This window comes from Epinephelus moara, chromosome 8, assembly GCF_006386435.1.
Source record: "Epinephelus moara isolate mb chromosome 8, YSFRI_EMoa_1.0, whole genome shotgun sequence".
In the NCBI taxonomy this organism is placed as follows: domain Eukaryota; kingdom Metazoa; phylum Chordata; class Actinopteri; order Perciformes; family Serranidae; genus Epinephelus; species Epinephelus moara.
This window is the reverse complement of record NC_065513.1, coordinates 19,768,889-19,793,339: the sequence shown is the minus strand read 5'-3', so window position 1 is coordinate 19,793,339 and position 24,451 is coordinate 19,768,889. Positions and strand designations below refer to the sequence as shown.

The 24,451-nt window shown below is 41.7% G+C and overlaps 1 protein-coding gene across 1 annotated transcript in view; it reads left to right on the top strand.

Moving 5' to 3' along the window:
- sv2ca (synaptic vesicle glycoprotein 2Ca) overlaps nucleotides 1-24,451 on the top strand; it is a 37,796-nt gene continuing 13,345 nt past the window's right edge. The window contains exons 1-4 of the mRNA XM_050051984.1: nucleotides 1-194; nucleotides 5,767-6,583; nucleotides 21,689-21,869; nucleotides 22,958-23,109. Coding sequence (XP_049907941.1) covers nucleotides 5,986-6,583; nucleotides 21,689-21,869; nucleotides 22,958-23,109 — 931 coding nt within the window. The 5' untranslated portion in view covers nucleotides 1-194; nucleotides 5,767-5,985. The remainder of the gene's footprint in view (nucleotides 195-5,766; nucleotides 6,584-21,688; nucleotides 21,870-22,957; nucleotides 23,110-24,451) is intronic.

Genomic DNA, 24,451 nt, shown 5'->3' with positions numbered 1-24,451 from the left:
TGAAGTGCTGCAGCGAGGGAGGACTGCATCGAAAAAAACTGTGTCGTGCGCTGACAATTACCTCTGATCCTCTTCTATAGTTTGCAAAAAAAAAAAAACCCACAAGAATATTTTGTTTGCTCCATAAAGCCAAAGCGGAGTCAGATGCAATGGGCAACTATCAGCCCAGTTCACTCTTCTCGCCATAAATGACGGTAAGTACTTTTTCCTCCTGGAAACATGCTGACTGTGTAACACTTAATCCAGTATTTTAAACAAACTGTTGTATGATGGGAGATATTCTGCATTTATATGTCATGTTGTTGGTGTATTTGCATCTTTCCAGTGATATCTCTAACTAAACTGTGAGCCAGGACTCTGGGATACTTCATTATTTATTCATAAGTGTTTGTATCATTTGTTAAAAGTTGGGATGGTTTCTAGGCATGTGTTGTTTTTCTGTGTTTGGCTGCAAACTGAGTCCAAATGCCTCCTGATAAAAGTAGAGAAATTGGCATCATTAGGTGAAAGCAGGGACCAAGGATAAGGATTGCCACAGAACTGTGGATGTAGAGGAGTTTCAGTTCCAGTTTTTGTGTCTTTTAATTGTGGAATTTGATTCATTGAGAATGTAAGGGTTACAATATCTGATCTAAGCTACATGAATTTGCTTACTTGAACTGTTTGTAACCTTCAAGTTTGGTTCATGATGATCACTAACAGGAGATCATCCTCCTTTAATGAAGCAGCATGTTTGTAGTGAAACGCTTGTCCTTGGCATGAGCAGAGTTTTCTGATTGTTGGCTGCGGACTGTGCATGCTGTAGTGCAATCCAGCCACCTGCCCTGGGGCAGTTAAAGCACTCTGCACTGCCGCCAAAAAAGAGGAGAGGATGCGGGAGCAGGCAACTGACTCATCCGTGAATTGCACCTCAAGAGGCAGTGAGCGATTGACAGGCACACAGCCGGTGAACTGGAAATCTGTGGCAAAGTGCTTTGTTTGCAATCTGAGGGGCTGCTGTAGTAGTCCTGCTGGGTTAACACTGAAGACGTCCATCAATGAGGGAGAAAAAAAAAGTGTTAGAAGTGATTGCAGGTTGCAGAATTTATTCCTTTGGTTTATTTCTCATTGATTTCAACTTGATGTAGGGTTTCTTTTTCTGCCACGTTAAACAAGAATCCATCTCAAGCATCCACTGACCTGCACATTTGTTGGTTCTCCTAAAGTTTACACAGCACACAGGCTCTTTTAAGAGGGAGACATTTTCTATTCCAGTGTTTCACAGTTGACAGGAAGAAAGCACTTAAAGTGCAAAGTATGCAGTGCCAGTGACGAAGTAGCTTCACAAAAACATTCTGTCTCCACATTTTGTTGACATGCGCAGGCAAATAGGGAATAAACATATTAGTCATCATTTTAGGGGCAAGTTAAACCCAATAGCATTTACGTCACATTCAGGAAACCTCTTATCATCCTTGCCAGAATTTGTGAATCGTCGCCACACATATACACAACCACCATGCATCACATGAAACAGTCAGACAAAATGTAATCAAAAAAAAAAAAAAAAAAAAAAAATCCCCAGTATACGTGCTGCATCTTGCATCCCTTGCCCTAATGAGGGCTGTTGCGTCACTGCAACACAAAGTGTAAGGTCTGCACCAGACTGTGGTGGTGGCACATTATGTTTTGTATCTGCTATGTAAGCACTGTATTATGTCAGCAGTGAGATCTGGCAAGGCAAGGAGACCATATGTTTACCAAGAAGATCAAACAGACATCAGCCTGATGCGATAAAAAAAGGAAGAGATAGGCGACACGCTTTACTTTGTACATCTTCAGGGTGGGAAAATGTGTAAAAATGTGTTTTGTTTCTTTATGATTTATAAAGCCACAGTATCCAGATTCTGTGTTCTTTATTAATGCCACCTAAGTATGGAGATTGACAGTAAGGGGAATTCCTTTTTCCTTGGCTTGGATGGGCACAGAAATGATTAGTCAATACTAATATTAACCATGCTCATGATAGGAAAGGCAGACTTCCTGCAGCTGCTTTCATGAATCTATGACGCTTGCAACCAGCTCTGCTTTTCAACTTTTTATCATGGGTGGTGTCTCTCTGTCTGCTGGAGACAGGTGAAAGGTTTCGGTGCTTAGAGAGACGTTTTTATCACATTATTCAATCCTCCATTTGCAGAAACAACCTTTTCTTCCTCCCTGTTGACGCTCTTTTGCCCAGCATTATTAATACTTCTCACATACCCCCCCATCTCTCCCTCGTCCTCCCCCTGCCCCACCACTCAGTCAGTAATGGCATCAGTGCTTGATGAAATCTCCTAACCGAAGATGTCCCGGGCTGGCTGTGCCTTTGCCTTCCAGATGAGGTCATGGGCTCTCCGGTTTTGATGGGATTACATGCGGCTCTGCCCACTTAGAGATTGGACCTGCTCTTTCTGATGCTAATAGAACAACCAGCCGTCAAGCCGCTGTGCTGGTGTGCGTCTTTGAAAACGCAGGACACTGACAAGTCAAACCTGACTGAGATGAGAAGTATTTGTGGTTTCTATTGGGCAAAGGATGCAAACTGTGAAACTGACACTTCAAAATAAGCATAAGGCAGAAAATTGCCACTTTGGTAAACATTTTCAGGGGTGCAACCATCATGCATTTATTATAACATTTTATTGTACTAGCAATAATTGTAAAAAGAAAAGGAGCAGCTGGCCTCGTTGTTTTGCATCATTACTTCTTTTTTGTACTGTGTAGAGGCCAGTGTCTGGACTACCAGACTGCACTCAGCCAAAAAGGCACTATTGATTTTCTTTCAAGTCCTCATGACAAATATTAAGTATTTGTCTCCTGCAGCAGTTATGGGTCAAGCAACCTGAAATTCTGGGACCAGAATTGATTTTTTTAAACTTTTTATTCTAACAACCTGCATGCCCATACCAATCTGTTTGGTGACTGCTGGACTCAGCGTAGATCTGCACAGTGACAAAGTGCATTGCTTGTAGGATGCCCTTACTGTGCTGATCACTGCTTCATTATGCCCTGCTTTTTCCTGACTAAGGGCATTTATTACCACTGTCATTATTACAGTGTTATGTCGTGTGATTATTCAAATTTTTTTCTTTCAAAATGCTCATTAGGAGCTTCATTACCGTGCCACTTTTGGGTAATGATTATGATACGCAATGACAGTGTTTTGAAATGGACTGATGTGGTCAAATGCATATACCTTTCCTAAATTGCTTGTCCTGAGCAGCCCAAAACTCCTGTGTAAGTCGAATTTCTTCATTTGTCTTTATGTTCATGCACGAGGAAATTTGGGGCCAAGTGATACTTGACCTCGTGTTTTTTTAGTATTCTAAAGAGGTCGAAGGAAAGCGGGGCTGCAATCCATCATGCAGACAGGGGTGTTGCCAGAGCAAGGCCTATTTTCAGCCATCCTCAAATGGTTTACAGCAATGATACGCACACTATATTAACTCCCTTTATTCTAATTGTGGAGAGCAGCTATGCCCGGCAGGACAGTGTATGGATGCAGCCTTTGCTATCAGTAGAAATATGTAGTCAATTGTTTAGAAAGTTTGGTAGCCTTGAAGGGAAGTAATGATGGTGTGAAGTGAAATAATTAGGTAAAAATGATTTGTATAATGTACGTATGAATGCCAGATGTGGATGTGTTGATTGCCATTGAGGCTTGGGTAACAGACTAGAGTGCTGGTAAAAATGCACATATGAATTTAAATGGGAAAAAAAACTCTTGGAAACTATACATGCTCAAGAGGGAGCCTGAAAGAGAAGCAAAAAATAAAGAGGAAGGAGAGACAGGATGGTTTAGAGACGGAATAAAACAGAGATTGGTTTGTTTGGGAGTGTTGGTGGTTGCCCAGTTTGATTGTGATTGCTCCCGTTGCTCGAGCTGTCTTCGCTGTCGGGGTCTCGTCAAGTGGCGGTCAGGTGAAGTTGCTCGGGTGTCCTCTGAGCTTCATCACCAGTGACAGCGGGCCTCACCATACACTCCATTGATTCTCTGACAGGCAGGATGTCTCCCCTTTTTGCCGGTGTATGTGTTGGTGCTCGTTTAAAGTAAAAATTGACGTGTGATAGCCAACATGACCTGATCCGGAAACGATAAATGGCATCAAGTCAGTGACACTGCTGAACTCTGACATGCTCCTGGCAGGGTGTTGGTCTACAGAGGCATTCAAAATTGTTTTTATTTAAAGGTGCAGTTGATGGAGAAGGTTTCACATGACTACTGATCTAGGATTTATGCAGGATATTAGATAGTGGATATTATACAGGACAAAAGGAAAAACTTAGAAAGTCATGCCACTATTCAAAGGTTAACCCCTTGCAATGTGCGCCTCATCAATGATCCAGTGAGCAATCGCCTCTGGCTAAAGAAAACAAACAGATTTTTACAAAGCTGTCTTTATGAATCATCCTTATGACGACGTCTGAGGCACCACCGGTGTCAATGGAGGTATTAAAAAATTATCAGTCCATGTGTAAAGGAGTGTGCTCATAAGCACAGGAGTCATCCAATGAGCCAAAAGGGATTAGTGGAGTCACCTTGAATCAGCAGTGTCATTTTGCCCAGTAAAATTGCATTATGGGAGCTGGAGCTGGCCCTGTGATTTGTGTCCTCCTGACAAGGCTTCAGTGTTCATTAGAGGCTGTGGTGAGCAGCTCCTAGACACACGGGAACCGCACACACTGACCGCACACACACACACACACACACACACACACTGGACAGCTCTGACCATCTCCACCCTACTCTTAAGTACGCACGCTATCTTTTCTAGAAATTTTTATTAGAAAATAAGCAATTTAGGATTTTTCCTTCTAATTTATAGTTTGTTATAATGATGGTTGTGTCTCTCTGATGTGACAAATTATAGAGTAAACATGCAGGAGTGAGCCTGCGGAGGCAATGTGATAACGAACTGTGGATCACAGTTTGAACACTCACATGAAATCATGTTACATCATTCGCACTGGGGTCTCCCTCCCATCAGCACTGGCCTGCCAAGATGGGAAAGGGCTTCCCCATTCATGCTGTGCGGGCACACTCACATATGTGCATGGCATGTTTAGGTGTGTGGGGACTCTTTGTGTGTTTATTTATGTGTTAAAGACACCTGACTACGCAAAATCAGGGCCTTAGAGAATAGCTTATTGTGTGTGTGTGTGTGTGTGTTTGTAATATGTGTCTATGTCTGAGTGTGCATTTATCTATGTATCCTCTCATGACCATTTCTCCTTTTCTCCTTTCTTTGCACGGATTAAATATGACAGTGCCGTTCCGGTTGGATCGTCACTCCCATTATAATAAACCAGCTCTTTATTGGGGGCAAATTGATTTTGGGCAGAGGCTTGTTTATTAGCCTCTGTTCCTCAGAGCTGATCATGAGTCAGCAAGATTCAGCATCTCTGTTTGAAATGCTCGTGTCTCCAAGTCCACCTTATGAAATATAGAACGAGGAGAGCGTCCCTGGAAATTGAATATTCATTTTGAATAAAAACTGAGAGCTATACAGCCAAAGCCTTTTTCCTCACATCACTCCAAATGATTAAAAGGCCTGGGAGAATGGTGAGTGAATGACTAGAGAGGGAATGTGCTGTCTGCGGGGTGTCACCTGTTAGTCTGGGGTAGTTATGAATGTAGCGGGGCAGACATGAGTTATGAGCACTATCTGATGAGCATCTTCCTCTTTTTTACTTTCTCCTTCTTTTTTATCTGTCTGTCTCTTCCCCTTCCCCCATCTCTCTCAGCCTGGCCAATGATTGCCACAACCTTTGTGGGTTATCTCCTGTGGTGACTGCAGACTCAAGAGTTTTCTTCCCCGCTGCATCTGGACACCCACTGATCTCACCATTCCTGCAATTCTCCCGCCAGCGCACACTCACCCCTCTTGCCCCTCTTCCCTATTCCTTCTGCTTCTACAGTAAGTATCCTCTTAACCCCCGTGAAGACCTACTGGTGGAGCCAGAATGGAGGACACTTACAATAACAGGACTTCCCTGGCTAAGGGGGCCAAGGACATGGTCAAGGAAGCCAAGCGGCATGCGGCAAAGAAAGTCAACAAGGCGGTGGACCGCGCTGCAGACGGGTACTCATCCCACCACAACTACAGCCGATTCCAGGATGAGGAGGAGGAAGATGAGGATTTCTACCGGAACCCGCCGAGGCAGGATGGAGAGGGCTACCATGACAACGAGGAGGGCTCCAGCGATGCAACAGAGGGCCATGATGATGAGGATGAGATCTACGAGGGCGAGTACCAGGGGATCCCCTCAGCAGGAGATAAGAAGCAAAAGGAGGGCCAGGTGGCACTGGGGCAACCGGTGTCAGATGCTGCAAGGGACCGTAAGGGGCTGGAGCAGGAGAGACAGGCTGACGAGGAGGAGCTGGCCCAGCAATACGAGCTCATCATCCAGGAGTGTGGCCATGGGAGGTTCCAGTGGCAGCTGTTCCTGGTGCTCGGCCTGGCACTCATGTCAGATGGGGTGGAAGTTTTCGTGGTGGGCTTTGTGCTGCCCAGCGCAGAGACAGACATGTGTGTGCCCAACTCCAGCTCAGGATGGCTCGGTAAGGGACTCTGTGTGTGTTTAAGTGTTGGTGAGTGTGGATGCATGAACTTGTGCTAACAGAAAAGGATGCATTTCCTTTCAATATTAATTGGAGGGGACTTAAATGTAATAATTTTCAGGTTCATACTTGTGTATTTTTGGGTTTCTACTAGAACATGTTTAAATGCTTTAATGTTCAAACAACACTTTATTTTCTTCATACTATCTGTGTAGGAACACCTGTATTCACTCTCTGTCTGAGACGCTTCATTTTAGAGTTAAAAGTCTTGGTCAGTCTGCTCTGATTGTTTCTGGATCTTCAAGCATCGTACAGTGTTGCAAACTTGGCGACATCCTTGCTTGATGTAGTGATTTTTCAGACGCTCTAAGTGACAGATTTGTAGTGACAAATTTAGTGACTTATTCAGACCATCAAGCCAAAAGTGAGAAATATATTATAATTCATTCTCATGTATGTTGCTCTCTTATCTTACGCTGTGCCATAGGTGTGGGGCACGCAGGAGGGGAGGAGACGCCACTTGCAGCAGAAGTGGGAGTTCAGTTGTAGTTAGTTTCTATGGTTACATTAATGCTTTTACTCTTTTGATTAGTGCACTGTAGTATAAGCACCATAGCTCTCATGCAGTTTAAATGTTTTGCTAAGTATCTTTCTACTTAATCTAATTCAGTGAAGTTCCATCATCCTAAATGCAAATGAGCACATGACATCATCAAGCGACTTTTAACGACATTTGGAGCTTGTGCTAGCTACGTTTAATGGATAAGAGACGACAACGCTGGCGTCTCTGCACTGTCATTGAAGCTGAAAAATGACTACAAAGCAGTATTAAAAATTCACCATTAAAAACATCTAAACACAGACAGCCACCCGGCAGGAAAATGATTTGAAATCAGTGAGACACTCACATTGGCCACCAAATTTAATGTTTTGGTTTTTTTTTGCTGTTATGCTGTTACGTTAGGTTACGCAATGTAAACACTTGCAGTAGCATGTCTGAAACAGATGACCATCCATCATGAGCTGACATCAACTTGTCCTGAAAGTAGAAAAAGAAAACATTGGAAACATTCAGAGCGGTATGAAGCCTGTGGTTTTTGCTTCCAAGGATTACTTTTATATATGTTTACCCCATTATTTTAAACTCTGACTACATTTAATAGAAATGTCCAACATTTTAACTTACATCACAGAAAATAAGGAAAAGCATCACAGGTTCCCTTTAACCCTTTTAAAGCTGGAGGGACATCACTTTTCTTGTGCTGTTTTCAGATAAATTTGGCAAGTTTTTAAAACCTTTGAGCACTGGGCAAATTGGTGCGATTTCTTTCAAAAACATAGGAAAAATGGTAATGAACAACTTGGGAAGAAATGTCCCACAAAGTGCAAAAAAATAAGAGATTTAGAAAATTATATAAAAAAAAAAATTGGGGAAAAAAGCTAGGGAAAACTAGCTTTTTGTAATTAATAATGTTATTATGTTACATTTTTAAGCACTCTTTCCAGGACATTTCCTTGTTTTTGCTTGTTTTTACCCTTCTTTCTTTCTTTCTTTCTTTCTTTCTTTCTTTCTTTCTTTTTTAAAACTAATTTTCTTGGTTTTAATTTTCTCTTTTCACTAATTTCTTGCTAATTTTTTGGGTCATCTCTTCTTTCGTTGCTCATTGCAGTCTTCCCATGTTTTTAGAAGAAATCAAGCCAAGTTGCTCGGGTGTCAAACGGTTAAATTTGATTATTTTTCATGATTCTAAATAGTGTTTTCCAAGGATTTTTTTTCTTGCCTTGACTTTAGACCTATCATTCTGCTGTGCATTGCATTGTGGGATGACAACATGTGCCCAAACGCTTATTATGCACAATGTTACAATACAATATGGATGGAATATGATACAATATACACTGAAAAGGAATGATTATCCATACAGTACAACATAAACTGAAACAACAAAGGGGCACTCCCCTGTCTTCTGTGGCTCTGGAGGAGAAAATAACCCTGATGATGTCATACTGATCCCATCAGTATATCAGCTTGGGCCTGGAAACTGCAAATTTATGACAGAAAGCCTGCGTCACTGTCTGACAGTGAGAGTATAATGAAAAGACACTTTCCAGTTGCTTTATGGGAAATGTAGCATCAGTTGTTTCTGGTGCTTGACCCTTGCTAAGTCCTAAACGTCAGGACATCTTGACTTCTGCTGCAATGATTTTTAAATCTGTCTCTCATGACTGCAACATCTCATCCACACTACTTTCTTTAAAAGATGAGATTATTATGTGTGTGTTGTACTATACGTGTCACCCTTTATCCTGGTTGTGTTTCACATGGATGAGATGTTTCGGTCCACTGGTCTCCGTGTCAGGATTAAGAGGGTAGCCAGTATTCCCTGTGTGCTCTGTGTGTTGAGCAGGAGTCCCAGCAGTCCCTATGGCTGCAGGTGGATAATCCATCACCACAGAGCTGTGTACAGGGGCTGACTCACTGTGTCAGTACCAGAGTGGCGAGGAGATTAATTCAGGCACACAGCCCTTAGATACTAACTGCCACAGTGAGACATGACAATACATCAACTGCGCCGCAACATCTGATGCAAAATTGATACGACAGGCATTTTCCAGAATGGAGGTTGGGGCTGAAAGAAAATAGGAACGCTGTCATATGTAAAATATCTTATCGTACTTTTATTTTTCAGACTTTTTATATGATAAAATAATTTGTTGATATGCTGTATGTCTGTGTGGGGTTGTCACCGTAATATCCTCACAAGATGCTGTGTACGGTGCACCATCATTTTTCTGTCTCTTTCCAAGTATCCATGTAAACTCCTTTCTTCCTCCCTAACCAAGCAAAGTCCTGCAGGCATTCACGCTCTACGCTCTGCTTCTCCTTGTTCGTGACTCCAACCCTCACCCCCTGTCCCTCCCTCTCACCCTCCATTCTCTATCTGCTTCTCTTTTCTTCTCCCATCCTCCCCCCATTCTTCTCTCCCTTCTCCCACTGATTGCCGCGAGGCTCCTCCCCGTTGAGGTGAACATGATTGGTGTGTATGTGTGTGTGAGCATAGCCTACATGATTACTATGACCTTGTTGGTATCCATTTGGAGTTTTGCACAGTAATTACACTTAATTACAGCCAACAATATGAAGTGAGTTGGTGTTTTACAGGAGCCGTGGTAATATTATTTTATTGCCTTGAAGTGCAGAAATAAACAACAGCCAGTTAAGTCTGTGGATGAATTTGATAAGGGTGGTCTCATTTTTCATGTTTTTCATGCAACGTGTATTTAACCAAGCCTCACAGTAAGATTTCCTCCTCATGGATAAAGAATAGCTTTCAGGGGGCACAGGGGGCTTGACCACCCACCATAGAACACACTATGCAGTTTCAGCAGGGGAACATGTGGCTCAAGGTGGATTTATACTTGTGCATCAGCTCTATGCAGAGCCTAGACTGTAGTCTGTGCACGTGGCCTAGGCCGTTATGAGCATTTATACTTATGCAGTGGTGTGTCTGTGTCACTCTGCAGTTACACCTCCAAAACACCAGTTGGAGGAGGGGTTTTTGTGAAGTGCTGTTGTTGATTAGTTGATTCAGAACACACTCAAAACACATATTAACCATGGCTTAATAGTGGCAATTTATTGGCTTTACTATCACAGGATTCACAGACAAAGCACTTGTCTTTTGTTGGACACATTTTCTTCACAAATACAACATGCTAATGTTTATAGCACAAGCCAGTGGCATTTAACATTGTATAAATTAGCCCAGCGGCTAGTGGAGATATCTTCTACTCACATGAAGCCAGGGACAACACCAACATTTAACAAAGGTAGGCTAACATTACAAAATTTGGCTTCACTACAACTCACAAGGTTCACCAGCAAAACATCTGTCTTATAGGCTACTAAACACGTTTTCCAAACAAATATAACATGCTAACGTTATTAGCACGAGCCTATGGCATTTAACATTGTATAAATTAGCCTAGCGATAAGCAGAGATTTCCTCTACTCATATGAAGCCAGGATAAATCACACACAAGACTTAAATGCTATTTAGTGGGGGCTTTATTGTCTTCACAATTTATTGTTTATCTGGGAAATTAAAATAAATAGCTTCATTTCCACTGAGGGAAATGGTTTCAGCTTACAAAAATGGAAAGGTCTGTGTCACCGTGACATGTAGTCCCATTTCCAGGGAGGTGCGCATCAGGCTATGCTATAGGTATGGCATTGATTCAAAGCAAAAGAATAAATCCCACTTTATGCTGAAATACCACAGTTGTCAGGTTTAGCATGTGGGAATCCAGTAAGGGATCATGTCCTCGTTGGTGCTGCAGTATGCATGGAAGGAGGAAGGGGTTGTTATCTTGGAAGGAGATTTTTTCACCTGTGTTACATCCTCCTTGTGATGCTCCTCACTAAGTGCCCTTACATTTACTTGAGTAATTGACTTTCTGCTGTAACTTGATTTCTTAACCATCACGTAGAGTAAACAAGAAACACAGTTTTGGGATTAGAGAAACCTGATTTTCCGAGATAGACTGAGACTGTCCTCCACCCCAGAAAACAACCCCATAGGTCATTTGTACAAGCAGTTTATTACAACCTATACTTACATATATTGTGAGGCGGCACCATCTAATAGCCATAGTAATTATGACGGGAGAAAGCAGGAAGTCAGATAACATATTATAAAGAGTACAAGTAAGGAGTAAGGAGGAGGTCGGGAAGGATGGATTGGTCAAACAAATATAGGACTTTGACCCAGGAGACCTAGTTTATTTCCCCAACCTGTTCTTATTAACAGTTCCTAAGATACAAATGCTTTGTTACGCCCCTCAGCATCTGACAGCAATGCACAAGGCACCCTTTAGTATTTCTATGTAACGCACAGCTAAAATACATTGTATATACATACATTCTAAGTCCTCCTCTATGGAGTCAGCCATGTTATTTCTACAGTAGCCCAGAACAGACAAACCAAACACTGGTTCTAGATAGGGCCATGAACATTTTTGTGTTCTTCTGCATGCTTGGCACATGGGAGGAGTTTTAGTCAGTTGCAATCTTAAACCTCACTGCTAGATGCCACTAAATCCCACACTAGACATTTAAAGTAAGTTATTCCAAAATAAGGTCAAGGGTAGAGAATAAATCTGATGACTATTCTGCACATGTGGATTTAAATTAACCAGGGTGCATCAATGCATACAAACACATTCTTCAATTTCTTGTGTGACCTGATTTCTACGAGTATTCTTGTGTTCATGTAAATGTAGCCCACCGACTGGGAGTTGGGAGGACGTGGATGGTGATCCTATGTGTTTCAGAGGAGGCACGTGGCTGTCTATACAGCCAAAGATGTCTGTTACGTTAGCTGTAAAGTAGCCATTGTATCGAAAGAACACACGAATACATAAGATTCTTTTTTTAATGGGAAATTTTAATTCACACTCTAAAAACATTTGAATTACATAGTTTTTGAAAATAGCCATTTGGTGTTTGGTTAGTTCCACCTGAGCTGTACTCCCATCATAGCTGCATTGTGCAGCTCCATTAACCACATAACAGGTGGAGACGGAGGCAAGCTGCACCGACCGAGCTGAGTGTAATGGGATAATGCAGTAACGCAGAGGCCTGACTAGGATGGATGACTAAAATGCTGATTAGATTACAGAATTCAGTTTGGCCCTACCAGTATCCCGATCTCACAGGAATCTTTGATGCTATATGGGAATGAAGGATGGACAGTTGGGGTAGGAGGGGTTGTGAAAGAGTGGACGACGTGGGGAGGAAGGAAAACAAGCCCTGTGAGATGTAATATGTGTGATGAACAGGAAAGAGGAGAGGAGGAGGGACAGCTTTGAAGAGGAGAGATTGCCAAGTTAGAGAGTAATGGGGAGAGAGGTGTGGGTGGATGGAAGCAGAGGGGTGGCAGATTGGTGGTATTCAGTACACCAACAATGTAAGGGAGAGACTTAGCTATCATCTCAGACACAGCAGACAATGGTAATGCATCACCCTATCATTACTTATTTGTTCTCTTAGGCTGTCTTTACCCTGCTGCAACTCCGCTCATTTTTCCCTTTGACTCTCTGAACTCTCCTCGCTGTCATTTAACATCCACCTCTCCCTCTCTGCCATCCATACTGTCCCGCCCTCCTTCCTCGTTTCTGCTCTACTTTATCTTCTTTTCATCCTTGCTTCCTTGTCTTTTGATATCTTGTACCTTTTTCTGTCTTGGTTCCTCTTTGTGTCCCAGCTTCACTTTCCATCTCCTCTTAAGCTCCGTCTCCACAGTACTTCTTCCTCTTTGTCTCTTTTCCCATTGTTCCTCCCTCTTTCTACCCTTTCTGTACGAACCAGCTGACAGGCTGAGTAGGGCTGCGTGGTCCAGGGGCAGCTGAGCATGGCTAAACTGCGGTAAGATCGCAGCGTCACTGCAGAGATTACACTACTTGAGTAGTGCAGCTCCACATTGTGTGCGAGACTGTGTGTGTGGGGGAGGCAGGGGGCGGAGGGTAGTATGTGATGGGATTGAGTGTGTGTGTGCACGCATATGGATCAAACCTGCTGCCACCAGCAATATCAGCCGCAAGTAAACCATGTCTAACTGCTCGCTCTTATCAGGGGTTCATGGCATCACTATATTTCATGCGAATTATCCACAGTCTTTAAAGTAATGAAGGTTGTATCATTACTGATGCTGAGTGAGTCATTTTAAAGCCTGCACTCTAAGCCCCACAATAGGTTACTTTCATGTAGATTTTATTGAAATCCTGCCCCCATTGATATGACTTAAATATGACAAAAAGCTTCAATCTCTTTTTCTGCGGAGGTGGCAGAAGACGGAGGCATGAATCCGATCAAACTGACACGATTCAGTACAAATGTGATTACACGCTGCTCAGTGTAAAGGAGCTGATGGCAGTGGAGCAAAGAGGAAACTAAGGCAAATAAATGAGGGAGAAGCACAGATAGGAAGAGGGAAGCAGGAGTAGAGAGGGGAGAAACGTGGAAGGAAAATGAGAAGCGAGCCTAGGAATTGGGAAGCAATAGGAGAGGACGCAAGCTGAGAGAAAGAGAAATGGAGGAAAGGTTGAGAAGAGGGGCACACAAGGGGGGAGAGGAGATTAAAATAAGATCAAAGTTGAAGAGACTGTGAGAAACAGAAGGTGTAGGAAAGTATCTAACTGGGGGAGGTACCCCGGCGTTGCTGTGGCATGCACCATGCACGCTGTTGTATGATAGTATCATCATTATGAATAAAACAGGACGGGTGTTTTTGCGCAACGCTGAAGCCGTTTGCAGCGCTAAGAGCGAAGAGCATCAAAGCATGAAATCAGAGAAGAGGTCGTGATGCAGCTCAGCGCTCCCACGGCTCTCAGGGGGCTCCTCGGGATGTGACAGGACAGAAAACACTGCACCAGGGCCTTCCCCTCTTCCCTCTTATTTTCTCACCCTGTCTTGCAATTACTGAACTCTCCTCCCTCATTACCTGTCTCTCTCTTATGTCACCCCCCACATCTTTCATCGCTTTTACTCTTCCTTCTGCTGATCACATATTTCAGCATCTCATGTTTGTGCTTGCTCCTGTATAGATTTTCATTTTTAATCTTCCCTCCTTCATCGTGTTCCCCAGTGGCTAGTTTAGCTACACCAAAAGAGATTATATGTAATTGTGACATTTTAATCTGTCAATTAGATTTACTCTTTGCTCTTGTGTGTGTGTGTGTGTGTGTGTGTGTGTGTTTTCTGTGTATTACTGTGGCAGTGTTTTACTCCAGATCTTATTCCTTTTGTGATTTTGCTGAATATTAACCGTTCCTGGAGATGTGTTTTGACATCTCAACGGACTGTCATGGGGCAAAACCTTTTGCTTCTGCCTGAGAGGTCTCCTGACACACTGTCATTTTCTGATGGTGCTCAGAGTCTATACGGGTCATCAAGTCCAAATTCAGCTGTATTTCACACTGTTACGGTGAAACGTCTGTACCAGTTGGCATTCAGTCAAGGAGCTGTGCTTCTAATGTGTCTTATCTGTGCTTCAGGAAGTGAGCCTTTACATTTCACCCGTCTTCAGTTCAAATTTTTGGTCTGGGAATAAAGCTGAACTGAGCTCTTGTCTATTGATTGTATCCTTCCTCTGGCCTGAGAATGGACCTACATTTATAGCCTACTAAATCAATGACATGGCAGCACTGGGTGTTAGCTCTGAGGGAAGCATTTCATTAATTAGAATACTCTGGTTGAAGCTCCTGTTATCCAACCTTATTATTTCCAATGTGTTTGGTACTGACTGATCGACTGTAGCCTGAGCATCAGTCTAATGAAATGTTGACACATTTCATGGGTGACACTGTTAAACTGAAGTGGATTACTGAACACAATTAGCTTATGGTGACCATTTACTGGAAACACAGAGGAAATAACGCCAGACGCACACTCTTTACAGCAATGTTGATTTATATTGAAAATATTTTGAGAAAAATGCCATTACATAACTGCACCCTAGCAAATAGTCATTTCATCCTTATTTTTATACATAAAAATACATATCTGTCACTGGATAACCTTTAAAACATTGCATTATGTGAGCTGAATTCATGGGCAGACCCTTAATTTCTCAACCAAAACCTCACTTTAAAAAGCACAGCAGTTAAAGTCTGACCTCAGGGTTGTCATATTCCTTATTCCTCTGTTACCTTTAAAATCATAAAATCCCATACAGGCTTCAAAATGTTAATGTATACCTATAAAGTATAAGCGCTGCCTGGGGCACCAACATGTAACTCAGACTGTGTCCAAAACAATGTCAGTAAAATTAATGCTGCGTTACCTACATGCAGTAAGAAAATACTCGTCTCACTTGCTTTTAATTTTCTGCACAACAGATATTGAGGAGATCGACAAAGGTATGAAAGGAAAAATATTTTAAAAATCCAATGAGGAGATGCACGCGAGGAACCATTTCTTAGTTTTCGGTGAAATGTAAAATTCTTCTAAAAATTTCGACATTTTGTACAAGACATCACTTAGTGGTTTGTGCTAAAATGCACCAGGGGCATCATGCCAAAACACGCAATTTTGTTTCCCAAGACTGTTTTGCCTAGTCCCGCCCTACCACCCTGATTAACTTATACTACTGTGCTGTGATTGAATAGTACTCATCATGCTGGACATGTCAAGGTGGAACGTGGTTAGGGTTAGGGTTAGTTCTGGCCAATCTCAGCACAGTAGGATGGGTCAGGAACACTCTTGGGAAAAAAATATGTCGCCAGCGATGACTCTATTTTCCTATGTTGTCTGATTTTTTTTATGTGTAAAATCGACAGAAGAGGTCTGTTTCCTCTGACTTCAAAATCACTTACATTACCAGCCCCAAAAACGACATATTGCCATCCTAATGGTCACAGTTTTAAACACGTCCTTAACATTATGAAACAGTTACACTATAAAACTTGGTGGTTAACTTTAGGCAACAAAACTTGGTGGTTACCTTTAGAAAAAACGTCATGGTTTGGCTTTAAATAAGTGCTTTTGTTGCAGACATAATGTATGTCATGTGACAGACATCCAGTGTGTCACGTCACATACTATGTTGTTACTGAAAGAAGTCAGCACTGACTTTGGGGAACAAACACTGGTCTCCTGAGTGAAAGTCCTGTGTTTGTTTCACCGCTCCTACCGCCCACCCTGTAGGGAGTTCTTTGATCTTCACGCAACATCACATGGACTTTACTGCTTTTTAAACTGTGTTGTGGTGTTCACTTGTAAAGATTTTTTTGCGGAGAGGCTGGGTACACCCTGGACAGGTCGCCAGACTATCACAGAGCTGACACATAGAGACAGACAACCATTTAGAGTCCCCAATTTAGAGTCACTAATTAACCTAGCTTGCATGTATTTTGAGTGGGGAAGCTGGAGTACCCGGAGAAAACCCACGTTGACACGGGGAGAACATGTGAACTCCGCACAGAAAGGCTTCCCCACCTTAGGGTTTGAACCCCCCACCCACCACTGTGCCGCCTATTTTAAACAATAATCCAAAACAGAAAAATCCAAAAGGCTTTTTGATGCGGAAACCAGGGTAATGCTAACCTCCACGTCAGCCTACAAAAAAATGTCATCCCTGGAGTAATCTAAAGGCTGCATGCACTGTCAACCTATATGGATGATTTTTTAGGTCTGTGTAAAAAAAATGTCAGTACAGTACTATGATTATTGAAAAGACTTAGAAATTCTATTATGTTTCTATAAGAAAAAGGATACAGCTCATACTCTAAAACTGCTATTAGTGCATTGACTCACAGCAAATCCTAACTGCTTGCTCCAATTAACATTCAGATGGAATAAGTTTGTGAAGAATGTCTCATCAGTGTCTCAGTGCGTCTGTCTCGTCAGTGTGACCGTTCCTGTGAAGGGCTTTTCAAACTAAGAGTTTGCTGCAGTGTAGTAACTGCTTGGTCCGAGTCCAAAAGCTACAGAAAATGGGACTGTATCACTCTGACATCACACTGAAAGTGGAGTGTGACTCATAATCAAATTATCATCGAAAGATTCCTCTTGGGGCAAAAGACACAAAATTCAGTTGAAATATGTACCATAATTTTCTGGTTAATGCCACACAAACTAGCTTTTTGCCTTTTGGTGATGATAACATCTCTGCTATTTTTGGATTTTATTGCCCTACAGTACACTACTCTGCTCTTGGCTGGTGTGGGCACTGCTGACGTCATGCTCAGAGTTATTGTGCAGCAAGTCAGACAGAACGTCAATAAATTCATTACGTAATGGACTGTCCTGTGAGGGATGTACTCGTTAGTCAACAGTTTTATTGCTCCTTTGTAAGGGCATTAAAGTAACAGAAATCAGAGGTTCTTTCTTTGTCTGTTTTCCTGCCAGTATCTCTAAAAAACTCAAAACCAAAAAAAAGCATTTATTGTTTGTATGGAAAGTTGAAACTAAATGAAAGGGCCTCTGGATGTTTGGATGCATGACAATTAAATGGGTGGCCAGTGGGTGTTTGCCTGTGCACTGTCGTATATCTAGCCTCTCCTTAATGAAGCAAAACTGAACTGTGCATAGACTGAAGACTTTCGTTAAATTTAGAGTTGAATTTATGGCACCTTCGGGCGAGTATCTAGATGGCTGCCAAATGTGACAGATAGCTGGGTTTTGACCCCTGAAGTGAGAGAGTCAAACAGATATCTGCTCACAGCAGAGGAGAAGAGACCTGACTGCAGACAATACAGATAGGAAATGCATCTTGCTATTAAGATTATTGCAATGGGATGAACAGAGTGTCCCTACAGCTGAGTCATATCACTCCAAATATGACTGCAACTTTCACGTTCTTTTCTTTTGTGTGGAATTAGGAACACAAATATCCCACGTTTATGTGTCTGTGTATGTTTGGAGATGGATGAAGACAACAATACTGTAATATTAGCTGTTAATAAACTACTGAGTATTTTAGCCTGAAACAGAAACCTCAAAAGCAAAATGTCTAAACTGAGACAAATCCAGTTGGACCTGCTCTTTGCAGCAAACACTGTATGTCCACGGAGGTTGCTAACCGCACAGTGCCACACACAATGTAGAGTGAAGCAGTAATAATAGGCTCCTCTCGCTGGAGCAGAATCATGATGATCAGTGAGAGAAATCGATGCTGTTTTGTTGAGGCATTGATCCCATTTGTGATGAGAGAGATTAAAAGAGAGCAGAGGGCCCCTTTGTAAAGTCACCCCACATTACTACTCACATTTGTCTCCCCATTGATCAGGGCCTGTTTTCAGTCTTTTACACACTGTATTTACTTATCAACGTTAGAGAGTGTTACTGGGGCCGAGGGTTTTCAAATAGGGTGTCAGGTTCATTGTCATCAGTCAGTGCTCCAATTTTTTAGGATCCAGACTAGCAGCAATACTAAAGCTTTAATTTGTAAATAGCACCTACAGCAGTCTTTTGTTGTTAGACGTGTAGACCCTTTTAGAGCCGAGTCACAATGACGTCAGTTTGTGAGCTGGAGGCAAACACGACTCGCCACCACAGCTCTGTAGGCTACGTGGAAGTCTTAAAATGTCACTTTGTTGTATTACTGGGAGCCAGAATAGAAAGAGTCATGACTTAAAACATCAATTTTTACCAGCTGCCACTGCCTGTCAACAAACACAAAGACAGCTATGGTTAAATGCAATAAGACAAAAGGATGGATGGAGGCGATCATCAAAAATGCTCACATGTGCGCACACACTTCATATCAGGTTAGGGAAAAAGTATTTCCTGTTGTAGGGATGAATAACGTTATGTGTATTAAGGGTTATAATGTCCATCTTATCAGAAATTGGGGAGGTATTAAGAGGAATATTGGATTTCTCTTTAACGCTAACTTTTTAGCTAGCATTAGCTTTGAGGAAACCATTCAAGAGTCGTCCTCCTTTGTAAGATTGGCATAGTTATCAACCACGAAGCTTCCTGTGACATCATCCATCCATTGAGTGAGAGCATACGGGTCGGCCAGTCCGGTCCTGTTGGTCAGTGTTTACTTATTCAAGTAACATTCATGGTCCCAGAGAGTGAGTGACCTGACATGATGCGCTCATAAATTCAGTCTGACGCTCTACACTAAAATGAGAGCCCTGTTGGTCAAAGAAACAGAGTTTTATATTTCTATATAAATTAAAGAATGGTTAGGTTAATCACACATTCACTCTGCTTGGTTCTCTGCTGAGTACCCAGAGTGCAGTCTGCCACCCCGAGAGTGCGGTGCTCTGGATAACCAAACGATACATTCAGACAGTGCTCCTAATTTAGAAATGGCCCAGTTTGTGCCAGAGTGGGCCCCGCCACTCGGAATGATTATTTCCAAAAACACCACTTGCATCATCTTTCTCCATTGTGTAAAACAAGCCAACAGAACTTGCCAGCTAGCGCCAGCCAATGTCTGTGGAGAATTGTTTTGCCTCCAGCTAAGCCCCGCCCACCAAAAACATCATACTGTAACTCGTGTTATGTGTGTTTAGCTTATGTCTAACAGCCTTTAAAAGTGTCATGATCATCTATATGTTTAACATTCCATATGTCCGGCAGTCATTCAACAACAATTTACTGATTAACAGTCCGCACTAATGAAGCCACAAGCTTAATGTTGCTCCATATTTTAATTTGACACTTTACCATTTGCCAGTGGAGGCACATTTAGAGGACATGAATCCTAAAACACTTCTTGGCTGAGAGTCAGTGTCGGGTGGCTTGGACTACTCAGGGGGAGATATTTTCAAAATGTCATTCTACTTCACTTAAATGAGAGTTGGGTTTTTAGTGAATGGTGATATTAGGAGAGTGAAAAAACACAAATCTGTGAAGGTCATCAGTTCAAACTGTTAGTGAGGAGCAGGAGTGTGTCTTTCTTAGATGGTCTTGCCACTGTGTCTTTGAGCAAAGCCAGATTGTTCTTTGGCTGAAATGCTTTGTTAAAAATAGTAGCTAGAGAGCTTTCTGGGAAACTCTGTGGCTTGCAAGTCTGGAGCTATATTAATGTGTTTAAAGAGGCTGTAATCAATATTTTTATATTAACAATGGATAACATGACCACTTTCATGTGAAAGATAAGTAACACCTGACTCTGCAGTTCCCCCATCTCTCTACAGTGCTTTATAACATCCCATAGCTCAATGTTTGAATTCTCAGGCCCGTGACTTTTCTGTTTTGGTTCATTCATGTTGTTTCCAGCCACAGTGGACAGCTGCGTCCAGTGAAAAAGCTCTAAAAACCTGCTTTACAGTAAATTAGATAATATCTCACGACAGGCTGTGGTGGGTTGTGATTATATCACAGCTAAGGGGGTTGTCGGGGGTTATCGTGGAGTGAATGGTTACCAATGGTTTTATAAAAGTTATAGACATATTCCAATTTAAACCTTTTTTAGTGACATGTTCATAAAGCATTCAAAAAGCATTGTTTTTACAAAGACATAGCCCCCCTGGCTGACAGTGGAAGGTATGCAGTGTAGCTCATTTCTCTCCTCACTGCTAGCAGACTAAGCTAATCGGCTGAAAGGAGAGGGCATGGCAGTTCCATAGATGTACCTTCAGTTAATGGCTGTCACAACTCGAATTCAGCAAGGTGATTTTTTCCCCCCAGATATATGCATGCATATGCACTTCTCCATAGTTACGCCAGCACAGAGGTTGAATTTGACCTCAAATGTTGTCATTTTTTGGCAGTTTGTTGCTATGTAACCAGTTTGTTCGGCTAACTTTCCCCCTCATACGTGGAGTTTGCCTGTTATCTGTCAGAATTGTCAACTCGTGACACTCCGTTTTTACTTGGTGGAGTTAGCGGATTCAAAGGTCTTGACCCAGGCAAATGGGGAATGATACTGAACTGTGTAAGGAATTGGACGTAATTACCGTTGTATGTGGAAACCATGACCAATCAGATTGCTTGATTTGAGCTTTAGAAACTAGCTGGTAACTAACTCCAAATGAATACTAATGGTGCTTTGTATCTGCTGGATTTGTAAATAGGCAACTGTTTGCTAAGTTAAGTTTGCTAAGGTGATATTGTTTTGTTCACAGCTTGTTAACGCTGCCCCTACTGGTCTGATAAAAAAACAAAAACCTGTTACTGCAGGTTTAAATTGTGTCCCTAAAGAGCTTTGTGAAGATAATCTCGAAAATTCAGTGTGACAAAAGACTTGTTTGTTGGCTATCAGATAAAAATTTGATGAGGGGACAGGCACTAAAAATCATCTCCTTTAAGTGACCAATGAGATAAACTCCCAAAATGTTGGCGTAGTCTGAGATACCAAAACATGCAACCATTTACATACATATGCAAATGCACAGATGTGACGCAAGTGCGTAGGTGTTGTTGAGACACATATGGGACACCTATGACATGGGAGGTTTGAGCATCAAACGCTTAATTTCCTGCATCCTGGTGAATTTTTATGCACCACTTTATGGTGAAAATGTCTTTAATATTAAGGGGCATCTTCTCAGTACTCTATGCCTATGATGTGAGCTAAGTAATTTTATACTGAGGCATAAAAAACAGAAAAACAATCAGACCCTTCTCTCTCTTTATCTTCGCAGGCAGTATTGTTTACTTGGGGATGATGGTTGGAGCGTTCTTCTGGGGAGGGATGTCTGACAAAGTGGGCCGCAGACAGTGCCTCCTCATTTGCATGTCCACCAACGGCTTCTTCGCCTTCCTTTCGTCTTTTGTCCAGGGATACGGTCTCTTCCTCCTGTGCCGTCTCATTGCAGGCTTCGGGTAAGTCTGATGAAGTGGAGGTCATTCTGGGGCTGACGAAGATGACAAGCCATCAGTTTGATGATCTGTGAAAAGTCAAGTGAAATGGTTAATACTATGGCACCTCGAAATCTCCTTCTTTGGCAACAGGGTGGTCACACCATCTTAACATAACACAGTAAAATCAGAGTCTGTCTCTCCTAATTATTACTCCCTTTGTTGACTTTCATGGAATAATTGTTGAAGTTGTTGAAAAAAGATGAAAGCAATTTCCTTAAATGATTGCATAAATCCTGTTCTCTCACTTACTGCTCCTCAGACGGTTTATAGTTTCTGACTCCTTTACCATAGAGGGTTTGCTACACATTCATATTCCTATCTAAATGTAATTTTCTCCTGTACACGGCTGCAGCGCAGAGCAGTAAAATATATAAACAGCCAATGTCTGAGATAGCCAGTGACATTCTCACTCCATAAAGAAAACTTCAATATACATTCTTGCAATCTTAAAAATAACCAGAGCGTGTTTCAGTGTGTGAAAATGAAAACTCCACCAGAGACAGATCGTGTGTCAGCCTCTTGCTACGCAGAAACAGAGGGTGATTTATTACACCCTCGTCTCTGGCAGTGTAACTGTTCCTTTAAAAGCTAATTCAGTAATTGCATCTGCATCGCTCTCCCCGGAGACCTCCAGAGTAATTGAAAAGGCTGTCCAAACTGCCAATGCGACCTGTGCTCTGTATCATATGGAACTGGCACTAAGGATTTTCTGTATTACTTTTTTTATGCTCAGTTGTGCTCTTTTTTTTTGCTTACTTGGTCTCCTTTGATGTCTTAGCAATGAACCCTCGCTTTCTATTTTAATGGAAAACAATCCAAAAAACACTGAATAAAGTCTGTTAGAATCAAACTGCAATTTATTTGGCAGCGTTTGACTTGTTCTTCTTGAACTCAAGGAACAGAAACAGGCCACAAACTGAGGGATTAATTCAAAACATGTGAAAGTAAATCTGTGCAAAAGATGTTAAACACAAGGATTCCCAAAGTTTAGTTCTGCCCTGGTTTTGTCTCACTCCCACTAACTTTCCCATTTTCTCTGACTCCTGCAGGATAGGAGGCGCTGTGCCCATCGTGTTCTCCTTCTTTGCGGAGGTGTTGTCCAGGGAGAAAAGAGGAGAACACCTCAGCTGGTTATGCATGTTCTGGATGATTGGAGAAATCTATGCATCTGCTATGGCCTGGGCCATCATACCACACTATGGTGAGTTTATCGGTTCTAAAATATTGTAATGAGTACACCAAGCTGCAACCAGTGACAAAAACTGTAGTTCCTCTAATGACCACTTGAGGCTGGCTCCAGAAGCGAGTCAATCCCCAAAGACCCCCATGTTAAAATGCCCGACTTTACAAAAGAAATTAAAAATGTTTACAGCCTGGTACAAAAAACTTTTTGGTCTCTGTAGCTAATTTCAACATGTATGATTCAGTTCAAACCAATTCAATTCAATTCAATTCAATTCAGTTCAACTCAACTCATTTCAATTCAATTCAAGTCTAGTCAATTCAATTCAATTTAATTCTGTTCACTTTGATTCGATTCAACTCAATTCAATTCAATTCAGTTCAATTCAACTCATTTCATTTCAATTTAATTCAATTCAAGTCAAGTCAAGTCAATTCAATTTAATTTAATTCAGTTCATTTCATTTCAGTTCAATTCAACTCAACTCAACTCATTTAATTTAATTTCATTTCAGTTCAATTCAATTCAGTTCAACTCAGCTCATTTAATTTCATTTCATTTCAATTCAATTCATTTCATTTCAATTCAAGTCAATTCATTTCATTTCATTTCATTTCATTTCATTTCTTTCATTTCAATTCAATTCAATTCAGTTCAATTCAGTTCAATTCAATTCAGTTCAGTTTGATTTGATTCAACTCAATTCAATTCAATTCAACTCACTTCAATTTTATTTATAAAGCCCAATATCATAAATCACAATTTGTGAAAAACCCTTAAACAGGGGAAAAAAAGATAAAATTATATCACTATGACAACTGTAAGCGGGTTATTTTTTATATAACTCACCTGTTTACATTTTATTAAGTCATAAAGTTATGCATTTTTAAGGGTGCTGCCCCTGCTCAGCTCTACCCTCCTGTTAAGATATGGTCATTTTTGGCTCCAAAACAACGTGAAATGCCAAACTTGAGGCTTCAGAATGGCAGTCTGTGGTGTACTCCTATCTTGCTAGGCTTGGGATTGTGCTTCCTAATAAAAAGAAAAGCTGAGATGTATAGCTGTTATATCCAGTGAGGGCTGTAACAGGGTTAAGTTTGGCAGCACTGCTGAGAAGCTTGCCAATGTGACTTTTATGCTAAGCTCCTGGCTACAGGTTACAAATCTGTAAGGCTTCCCTGTGGGCTGTGGGTCGAGGTGCTAGTTTTCCCTGCCACGGGAATCAATCACCTAATAGCTCTGAGTGGCTGCAGGCTGTGAGAGGCAGAGGTTAAGAGATTAACATATGCATGGATACCATAGAGCAGGGTGAGGCTGCTGTGGGGGACAGAACACTGTGATTTATGACAATATCGCATTA